This window comes from Physella acuta, unplaced genomic scaffold, assembly GCF_028476545.2.
Source record: "Physella acuta isolate Inbredline_101_S28 unplaced genomic scaffold, ASM2847654v3 ptg002509l, whole genome shotgun sequence".
Taxonomy (NCBI): Eukaryota; Metazoa; Mollusca; class Gastropoda; family Physidae; genus Physella; species Physella acuta.
The window spans coordinates 488-12,007 of record NW_026733980.1 but is presented as its reverse complement, the minus strand read 5'-3'; the positions used below and the strand labels follow the sequence as shown (position 1 = coordinate 12,007).

The 11,520-nt window shown below is 35.5% G+C and overlaps 1 protein-coding gene across 1 annotated transcript; it reads right to left on the bottom strand.

Annotated features, from left to right (window-relative positions):
* Positions 1-3,302: 3,302 nt before the first annotated feature.
* On the bottom strand, positions 3,303-9,599 carry LOC131933443 (uncharacterized). Its single transcript, XM_059290209.1, has 3 exons — positions 9,150-9,599; positions 6,716-6,817; positions 3,303-6,218 (listed from the first exon to the last, which is right to left on the bottom strand). Exons 1-3 carry the CDS (start codon positions 9,393-9,395, stop codon positions 5,355-5,357), a joined length of 1,212 nt encoding a protein of 403 aa, XP_059146192.1. The 5' UTR covers positions 9,396-9,599; the 3' UTR covers positions 3,303-5,354.
* Between the last annotated feature and the right edge of the window lie 1,921 nt (positions 9,600-11,520).

Sequence of the window (11,520 nt, the reverse complement as noted above, 5' to 3'; positions counted from 1 at the left end):
ACTTGCCCCTAATACTGCGAACAGTCACTAACAGTCCAGAAATCAACATTCTAATCTAAATCTGGATCCCTTTATATTCGAATTTCGCATTAAAAGAAAATACTTAAAAATTTAAATTGAGCAGGGCTAAATACCATTACCACCATATTTATTCATTATGTAGAATATAGATCTAGATCCATAATATGATAACATATTATAGACCTAGACTAGCCCTAATAATCAAAAAGAGAATCTATGTATTTTGTAGATCTAGATCTATACTGAAATTATTTATCATGGGCACCCAAAACCTTTTTAGATCTTTAGAATATAAAAATTAGATCTAGATCTAGATCTAGATCTAGATCTACGTGTTATCTATAGATCTATATATAATTCTCTTCTGGGAGCCGTTAGAAAACAAGCTGCAAGCGTGCGCCTTGCAGTCCCCTCTCTTCCTCTCTACCGCTACCCCCACCCCCCAGCATTGGTACTGTCGAATTCACAAATTATGAATTGCTGAAAAGTAGAAAAAACAACTAAATAGCGGCGTATGATACACCGCGGGTCGGCTCGTAGTAAATAAAACACAAAGAACGTGTTTCTAGATCTATTACTATATTATTGGATCGTGCACATAGCTTAGATTGTAGTTGATCTATCCGTCTCAAAAGGGGCCTGGGGTATGTTTTACCACGGTTGATATATATATATATATATATATATATATATATATATATATATATATATATATATATATATATATATAGGCATATATATATATATATATATATATATATATATATATATATATATATATATATATATATATATATATATATATATATATATATATAATCAACCGTGGTAAAACAAACCCCATATATATATATATATATATATATATATATATATATATATATATATATATATATATATATATATATGGGCAATTATGCTAATGTGGGAGCTAAGTAGCGGTCAGATGAAAGCTGTAGTAACACAGAAAGGACATTGATTTATCAATAATATAAATATATATAAATGAAAGTATGTGGGTTTGTTTATCCTTTCATTCGATCGCCATGAAACTTTAATGAGAATACTCAAGGGGGGTTTCTGCCAAAAAAAATATTCAATTTCGGCCCGGTTCTTTATAATAAAAATGAGGAATAGGCCTATTGAATTTTGAATAATCAGAGGAATAATATTAACTTGGTTGTTTCCCTTTGTCCACAAAAAAATATTCTATGGGGGTCATCCAAAAATGACGTCACGTTTTTTTTTACGATTTTTACCCCCCCCCCCCTCCTACGTCACACATTGTCACAAAAATCGCTACCCCCCCCCCCCCCTAAAATTACGTCACACTTCAGCCTACAACCCCCCCCCCCCCCCCTCAACATTGCAGTTGAATTTTCCTTAAAACATCGATATTTTTCCAAAATCTTGTCTGAACTCTGTCAAAATAGAGTCTTTTAATCAATACCTATTGAAATTTATTAAAACAGTTTTCTAAAACGCGAAATAACGTCTAAAATTCATTTTCTAACTTTGCTTTTTTTTTAATGCAAAAGTGTGACGTCGCACCATCTGAACCCCTCCCCCTCATCACACACCGTCACAAAATTACGGACACCCCCCCCCCCCTCCGCGGAAATATAAGAAAGTCCGATGAAATATATAAGAAGGGTTTTATCCATGCGATACCAATCCTATATTCTTAGACGCGTGACCTTGTTTTCTAAAAGTGAGTTATTTAAATGTAAACAATGCCTGCGCTTGGATCATAAATATCGGGACACGGGTTTACCTATACTACCGCATGAAAACCTTGAGTGTACATTAATGACTCACCGAAATAATGAGGTAGAACACACTTCGGTGACCGCCCATGTGTCAGGGACGTAGAGGGGTTCTCAGGAGCCCCCTCCCCCATCCCATTACACTACCGCAGGGGTCGGTAACCTTTTGAAGCGGAAGAGCCAAAAGTTACAATTTTCAAAATTTCCCTGGTTTTAAAGAGCCACTAACATTTTTTAAATTTTAAATATTTTATTTTTTTATTAAGATTATTAGTGTTTGTGCAAGGAGCTGGAGAGCCGCATCTTGATATCAAAAGAACCGCATGCGGCTCGCGAGCCGCAGGTTGCCGACCCCTGCACTACCGCATAGACGCCGCTTACGGCCCCTGGCTCCTTAAAACTAACAGGCGCTGTAATGCTCATGGGATAACCCAGAGTGCCAAATAGCTTCCTCTTAACAATGATGCAGATTGCGTCATTCGCTGAAGTGACACAAATGAACAGGATTTTTTCTTTAACACGTAAAAAAATTATTTGATGTGTTTTAAACATCAGTGTGACTGATGCAATGTTAGCGTTACTAATGGTCTATTATTAGAAGCTCGATCTCAATTTCTGATTGGAATGTCTAAAAATAGATGGTAATTGCATCATTCGCAAAGTGAAGAAACTGTTTGGATTTTTTTACGGACAAAAAGAAACATCCCAGTTTATAATCTAACCTTGGTTAATTTTTCTGATTATTAAAATAAAACGTATTACATGGCCCTCAACGGCCCATGTGAGTCTTTGTGGACCTAAACTGAAAGTTGCTCCATACCAGGGCGCCGGCGGACACGCTTGATTCAATTTAGTGAGCGTTTGTAATGCCCCATCTTATCTATTGTCTATCACACTGTTTAGACCGACCGTAGTATCCATAGCGCTCACTGGAAAGACCAGGGCGCCAAATCGCATATTGCCGGGGGCCGCCCATGTAAAATTAAATCCCCTCTCCCACCACCGCCCATCAATCACAACCCCCCCCCCCCCCCACACACACACACAAACCTTCTCGGGGTTATTCATCAACTCCCTAAGTTTTATGGCACTCGGGTAAACTGTTTCGAACCACAATAGTCTTTTATTTTTATGTACCGTATATAGAGAAAAATAAAAAAATTCAAATTTTAAAATATTTGTTTCCCCTTTTAGTTGAATCTGGTATATTATGCCTAACAACCAATGTAGGTTTTGTCACTTTTCAGTATTTAGCCCATTTTAGATGCCAGATTATATTCCTGCTAACAGGCAATGTAGACTTAATTTGATTTTGATGGTGTGAAAATGTCACATTACAGTAGCCAGATTTTAATCTAGAGCAGACTAAACGGAAAAGTAAGCTATTACTTACGTTTTTTTTTTATTTACTATCTACAACAAATTATTTCCTTGCATAAAGCCAACTCACCATCAATGACAAGAACAAACATACTTTCAATACTTTTATACTAACATTAAAAATGACAATGAATACAAGATAATGTGCTGTTTATTAAGCAACATACTTGACAAAAAGAATTAGAAAAATTATTAATATGGCAAATTACAAATCAGATAAATTGATGATTGCTTTTGTGCAGGATATGATTGAATTTATTTTAAAAGAAAATTACCATGCATACATTACTTGTATGCTGCAATATTTCCAAAAAAATAAGAATAAACAGGAAAATAAGCTTTAATGATATTTTATTTTTACTGCCTGGTTGTAATCAAGGGTAACCATTACATAATGATGTGTTTAACAAAACATTTTAAAATAGTTCTATACAAAGCAAAAACCATTTTAAAATCTTTGTTAGAGCTCAACTATATAAAACAGTAGCAAAATTTGAACTCATTTAAAAAATGCATTTTTAAAGATAGGTTATTTAAGCTTAAAGCTAACTCCATTTAACTATAACCTTACAATATTATAATAAGCAAACATTAAAAAGAAAAAGCTAAATTGAATGTAAAAATAGCCAACAAATAGCCTTTAAGTTAAAAATGTTAAACACATAGTAATTCATAGTATGGTTGATTACAACTCCTGGTTGAATGGTTTACCCTTACTTTTTCACCCAGCTCATTAGTACATATTAAACTCATTATCAAGAACAGATAAGCAGAAGACAAAGCTGATACCAAAAATAAATCTAAAGGGGCTATGAAATAATTTAACAAATATTAACTGCCAGGATTTGATAAATTTAATACATTTTATTTGAATTGATTTTTGTGAGCTTTTTTTAAAAATATTTTTGCTTAAATATTCCCATTTACTTTTTTGATGATAGGAAGCTTACTAAATGTATTAGATATGTAAGATTGCCTAAGTTTGTTATATTGATCTATCTAGTTTAAATGTTTGTATTGGTATTTAAAATCTGTTATTAAACAAGCACATGTTAGGATGCATAGAAATAAAAGAAACTAAAGAATACACTCACATTCTGTACTATTTAAAGCAATAAAATGTCATACTTTCATATTTCATACTTTTTAAATTTAAAAATGTGACTATGTAATAAGCATCATATTACACATTATAAAAATACATGCTAAAATATAAAAAAAGGGTAATTTAAAATTTATAAAAAACAAATTCAAGGTACATTAGCTAATTTGTAGCAATATTGGTAAAACATTTTACAGCGTATATATCTTTTAAGGGGGAAAACAGCAAATTACCCAAACAAATTCAGTATTGCTTGTTAAACATAAATTTTACTAAGACAATTTCTACAGTTATTCTTTGAAAAGAGATTAAGTTGGTGTTACTATTAAGTGTCATTCACGCCAAGTGTTGCGCATAGGAAGCAACATATTTAACAATATAATATGTCACATTACCAAAGTCGTAGTTAGGTAGGAGCAGTAGACTTTACTAAAAAGTACACAAAGTAAAGAAGATAGACTACTAGTTGGCTTTACAGACTTATTTAACTGGTTTCTACAACAACTGTGTGACACCAAAATAAAAACTATTAAGGGACAGTGACTGTTAAAAAAGCGCCTGACCTTTTGGAATTGGGAGAGGGATAAGCGCTTTTTAACAAAAATATAAATTGGAGGGGGGGAGGGGGAATAGTTTTTTGCGCCAGAAGGGGGTCGCTACACTTAGTTGCTGGATTCTAACAGCATGTCCGGTAATCACAGATGTGCAAAAAATTATCAGGGGAAAAGTTTCATATCAAAGTGATCAGCACCATTTATAAATCTAGCACTGGCTTTTTTAAAATAGCTAAAGGTATTTCGTTTATAATTAATTCTAATTTACTTGCTGGTAGATTATTTTAGTTTATTGCTCCGAAATGACTAAACAAAGTTGCAATTTAAATGTACACTCAGCTAAATTTAAAAAATATATTTACAATATTTAGCTCAATTTTTATATACTTTTTTTTTTAAATTACACATTTATTTCAAATTATGTAGTATTTATAACAAATGCTTTCTCAACCAACAGAGATCAGATCTTTGTATAATTTTACAAACATGCTTTAAATTTGCAATACGGGGTAGCAAGCATGATTTGCTTATTTACTTGACAGAAACAGGCATGACTTGTTCGGCCGGGGCCACATTGTACTTGAGAGATGGAGACATTAACTTGCGAGGGTTGTTTTCTATCTCTGGACGCTTCTGGAAACAACTCTCAGCTGTGGTTTGATTCAAATTTAAAGTCACTAAATTAGCATTGGTAGACGGGTCGAGGATAAACTTTTCATCACAGTTCTTGTTGCCATTTGCATCATTTGTAAATCCTACTTCAGAGGCAGCATTGCAGTGTCCATTGTTGAAATTTATGTTATTGCACGATTCCATATTAACGCTAAAGACAGATTCCGAGCTCACATTCCACCAAGGAGAGATTCTAGTTTCATCTTTACAAGTTGGGGCACTACAAAGATTAAGGGGAGATGGACCATCCTGATTCATTAAAGGCTTAGACAAAGGCTTAAAGGTTTTAAAAGCGTTACTATTTAAATTTTTTTCAATACTTTGATTTTTATTCCCTGGGATTAACAAAACAGGGGGGTTATCCTGGTTAGGTGGATTAACAGACACAGGATTTGGATTTGAAAATAAAGGAACGGGTAATCTTTTAAAAGGATCTATGTTTAATTTTTTCATAGAATTAGGGTTGAAAGGAGGGTGATGGTTATAATCTAACTGGGCCACATAAGCAGGACAAGCACTCAGTGTGTTCTTGTTAGGCGTCTTCTCAACACTATTTTCATAGCTAAGTGGTGTAATGGGACACGAGCCTCCAGCAGCTCCCATGGGTTCTGGCATGGGGACTGAATGTCCTCGCAAAAGCTGTCTTGCATCTTCGGTTTTTTTCTCTAGGGCTTCGACAAGTTTATGCAGTCTTTTGTTCTCAGCTTCCAGCTGCATGAGTTGCTGAAAAAAAAAGTTACAAATTACAAGTTATTACATCATTATGTATGTCCCTTAAAACAAATTAAACATCTGCACATTTACTCTAATTAAATATTGTTCATATTTTTGCTTAAATGTCGTCCATAAATTGTGTCACATCTTTTTTAGTATCCCACATTTTAATATTTTAAAAACCCAGCCCTGCAGCTCCAAAATGACATCAAAAATATCTACACCCCCCCCAACCATAGCTAAATATAAAGAAAAATATACAAAGCCATATTTCCTTAACCTCTCCCTCAGCAATTGTCATAAAAGTTTGAAGATATATTCATGCCTCACCGAGTCCACCCAGCTCTGATGGGTACCTAACTAACAAAGGCATAGTGGTGACCGCACTATTCCTTCATATGCCAGATCACAGAAACAGGCAAACTCCTTTGTCCCTTCGACCATCGGGTTCAAAAAGGGAACTTTATCTTACTGATGGTACATTTATTTCTTTAATCCAGTCTTACCTGCTGTTCTTTAACATTTTGATATCTTCGCCTCTGTCTGTACGCTTGGGCAGAAAGTTTATTTCTTTCACGTCGTCGCTCTTTTCTTTTAATTTGCACTTCCTGAAAATAAATTTAAGTATTCAATAACCTATAAAAGTACTGATATAAATCAAGTGTTTGGATATATCTATTTTAAAGATAAAATTCTTAGAGATAGTCTCAGATAGAATGATCATTGGTTAGGCCAGTGGCGTAGCGAGGTCGGGTGTCACCCGGTGCGGGACTTAATGGTGCCACCCCCCCCCCCAGGCGTAGCGACCCTTCCCGGGGACAAACTTTCAAATTTTCGATTTGCACCCCCCTCAAGTTTTTCTCTTTATATTTTGCTATTTTTTGCCTTGGTGTCACCCCCCCTAAATGGTGTCACCCGGTGTGGTCCACACCCCCCGCCCCCCCCCCCTCGCTACGCCCCTGGATTAGGCTATACCTTTAAAAAAAAACACAGCCCTCAGGGTCATATCAGACTACTTGGCAAGTTTAACAATGTTATGTTTAAAGACGGAGTAAAGAAAAACTTGGTACTTTTAGGTTGGATTTTAATATCTTGAATACACAAAAGCAATAACCACAGCAGATTTAATCATTGACCTAGCTCTTAACACAACTGAACACACTACATCCATCAATGTTATCACTGGCTTTAAGCCTTAAAGTTTAAGGTAATAAAACTCAATGTCATTTTGTTTAATTGTTATCTAAAGTAGGTTTACATTACACGTCCACTTAATTTATAACAGAAGGTTATCCTATTCTGTAGGGACGGCGTGCCCCTAAGGTAGAGCACTAGACTGTCTCGAAAGTCTAGAGTTCAAATCTGGGTTCAAGTCATTAAGATGTCCCTTCGTCCACCCAGCTCTGTTAGGTACCTAACTCACATTAGAGAAAATAAAAGCAGCTGGGCATAGTGCTGACCACACTATCCCTTCATATACAGAGGTTGCTAGATATAACAGATGAACTCTTCTTTATCTGCCAAATGTATCTTGGGCATGAATGGGAAAAGATTATGATGATCCCGTTCTGCAGTTTGAATTGACAGACGACAGACATTTACTTTAGCATTTGCTTGTTTCACATTTTTCTACAAATATGTAAATTATAAGTATATTTAGTTAGGCCGAAACTTAACTAGGAAAACCTAATTAATTAAGCTAGTCAAAGGATAAAAAAAATTATTAGTAGGCCTAAGCATGCATTGTTTGTTGTAGTTGACTTAGATCTAGTGCTAGTAGTGGGCTACCAATTCAATAAGCTACAGCATTGTCATGTTATGACAGGCTTGTAGACTATAAATATGATCTTTTAGATATACAGACATGTTCATTGTATTTAAAATAATGTTCTAAATACTAAATAGTCTCTATAGCTGTTTTCTTTAAGACAATTTCTGTTTGGGGGGGGGGGAGTAAGAAGTATACTAGTAAAAAGGCAAAGTATATATAGATATAATTAAATTATAGATCTCTATATAGATCTAGAATCTAGATTCTATCTAAATCTACACTACTAATCTAGGGCTCATAATACTCATATTATTATAATATTATAAGCTTTACGCTAATAATTAGTTCATTTTAATTTATTTTTTAACTTTGTAATTTTAGTTTTTGAAAAAAATTATTAATTAAATAGACTTTATAATAAAAACATCCAGATCTAGATTTTCTAGACCTAAGAATATCTAAATTATCTCTGCCCAGACATTTCGCAATTAGCTTCGGTTACATGTTGAAAGCGCAATCGCGGCTATGTATCACGTAGATCTAGATCCGTGGCCTTCAAGCCGGGCTATCGAGAACGTAGGCCTGAAGGGGGACAAAGGAAGGAGGGGCTATGCTTTCTACAGTCAATTTTAATACGGCTAAAATAAGTTAATTTATGCAAGATTGTCTTTGCATAGTTTGAGAGGTAAAAAAATGCAGAAAATATCCTCCAAGTATACTTCTTAAATTGCAAAAGTATGTCATACTTTTATATAAGGATACTTTAATATAAAAGAAAGAAAAATTTAAATGTATTATTAGTTTAAATTGGGTAAATTTGAAAGTTTTGTTAGTTACTTTTAAAATGTGGGCGGGGCTCAGATCAGCTGGGACCAGGATGACTTCCCCTGATGACCTCAATCAGCTGGGCTTTGCAAAGAGTTTTTTAAATGTATTTAAATGTATATCAAAATATAAGATGGGAAAATGCTTTCTTTATGTTTATTTGAAGTGCTAAAAAGCAATACAATTTGAGGTTAATGCAAAACAGCAGACAAGCGAAGTATAAAGGCTGGAAAAAATCTACAATGTTGTGACGTAGTACGAGCATGCAGCCGATCAGCACCTGGACAGCTGATCACCAGCAGCTGAGTAATAAAAGTAGGTCATGAAATAAAATAAATGCTTACCGATTTTTCAGCGTTTTCATTTCCATTAATATCGTTACTTGTTTCACCACCCTCAGATACAAGAGTGTCATCCAATTCCGAATCCCAAAATGAATCACTTGACGATTCGTATTCAGAAATTTCAAAACGTTTACGGCCTAAAGAAGAGAGGGCTGCATTGGCTCTTTCCGCAAGATCTCTGTCCGTTTCACCAGAGCTATGTCGGCTTCTGGGTGGACTAAAATTTTGACTAACGACACGAACCATTTTAAAAACTATTGTCTAATGTGGCAAAAACACAAACGTGCCGGCTGGTATACCGAATGATGAAATAACTTCACGCCGAGTAAAGAAATAAGTAAGAATCCAAAAGTACACCGGCAGAAAGTCTGAAATGAAAATACGCTACAGCTGAGCCTGCGCCGTTGTATAAACTCAAAACACCGGTCGCTAACCAATCAGCAATCAGCTTTCTAACCTTGACGAAGCTATCTCATGAATATGCAATGGTTGATCATACACCGACTTCGAGATTTTGCTATGCTGACGAAATTGCTCGTTTGCTCTATTTATGAAGTACACGTCACCCGGCTGACGTAATCTTTTACAAGGTCGTCAAGTAAAGCCTGGTCGTATGGTTATATCTTGTATCACATTTTCACTGTAAATTAGTGACATGTAATTTGTATTATTAAATTAATTAAATACCTTCAGTTTTAAAAAGGCATACTTTTTTTTTTTTGCAGACGAGACGAGTAGGGCCTACATAAGTAGCTAGAATCTAGTGGGTTTTTTTTAAAATGCTAATTAAATATGAAGCCTCTGGGCTTATCCGGTATATGACAGTTGGTCTTTATGATTCTGCTAAAAATAGCCTCAACAGTAAATTGAAAGTTGGACTAATTTTTCAAAAGAACTGTTGCGTTGGAGGGACGACACCACCAGTGTTAGGCTTAGTGTTACAGTTAGGTCTAATTAATGTTTGCGATATTCTTTACGCAACTGTAGCCTATAAGTATAAAGTAACCCTAAGCTATAAAATAACCATATAGATAGATTTAGTATGATATCGTTTATTACAGCTAACCAATTCAACATAAGGCCTTTTTTTTTTAAATTACGGATTTATAATTCGATTGCCTCTTAATCTTATTTCAAGGTGTTATAAATAGACCCTAACTTAACCTACTGCGGAATGGGAACGTGAACGTTTCGGTGAAACGACATTTCATTGCGTCAGGTTTCAAATATTTGTCAGGGATTTAAATAGCTTATGGGGCCGTCCATTAATGACGTCACTTAACATAAGGCGACATTACCCCCCCCCCCTCGCCGACCCGCTCATACACGCACATTGCTCACAAATAAGTCACATGAAAAATTCCGCGTCTCCCAGTTAAAAAAACAACCAAAACATCAGTTTACAGACAACTTAACGTGTTTCTTGTCATTAGCGTTATGTTTATTCGTGTTATGTATGCGTGGCTGTGATTTATCATCCTGGTTATGTGTTGCAATAGTACATGGGGTGATATTGGCCAACAGTTCCTTTCAAGCATTCTTCAGAGCCCCCCCCCCCCCAACGAAATATAATTTATATAGAAAATATAAATATATACTTTTACCAGATTCCCCCCCCCCCCCCGAAATAAATTTCAAGTGCGCCCCCTCCCCACGGAGAAAGAAACTCGGAAAGAAACACTCTCTTTTTATTTATTTGTTACACGTTTAATTATCATTGCTCCAATTAAGTTATGCCGGAACTGCACATTAAAACGTGCAGAGTTTCTTTCAGGCATCTCTTCGGGGGGGGGGGGGGAAGAACGACATGGAATTTATATAGAAAACATACTTTTAACCAGTGTTCGCCTCCCCTCCCTGGAAAAAATCTTGCCCCCCTCCCCCCCCCCCCCCCGCGAAAAAAAGTCTGGAAGAAACACTGAAAACGTGTAGACCTACGCGGTTTTGGGCGATTTCACAGTTGGGTCCACGACATTCCTGCTGATTCTGCTTCACTGACAACCGACCGTCTCTAGAAATTAAAATATATTACACATTATTTTATAACAGTAAAAATCTGGAATGCAGTGGAGACTCACTAAATGACGTCAGCCTCCTCTCAAAACCACAACAGCATGCCCAGTCCAAGATAAGTAAACTCAGCGAAGAAATGCTTAAGACAGGCTTAAAGATTATTTGAAAAAAAAAACATGAGCTCCCTCTTAGAATACAAGAAATGGCTATTTCTGAGGTGGATCGCTTCACATAACTACACTTTAGGAAGTGTAGTTAGCAAGGATGGGAGAACAGATGCGGACATCAAAAGCCACATCAGACTTCCATTAACGGTTGCCTCCGCTTCATATTGAACTTTAGGTGGCCTGAAAAAAAT

Excerpts from the sequence above, each read along its gene's own strand:
- LOC131933443 (XM_059290209.1), bottom strand. The coding sequence starts at position 9,395 with ATGGTTCGTGTCGTTAGTCAAAATTTTAGTCCACCCAGAAGCCGACAT. Across the intron at positions 6,818-9,149 it reads ATGAAAACGCTGAAAAATCG|GAAGTGCAAATTAAAAGAAA; the intron begins GTAAGCATTTAT and ends ATTTATTTTCAG. Across the intron at positions 6,219-6,715 it reads AAAATGTTAAAGAACAGCAG|CAACTCATGCAGCTGGAAGC; the intron begins GTAAGACTGGAT and ends TTTTTTTTTCAG.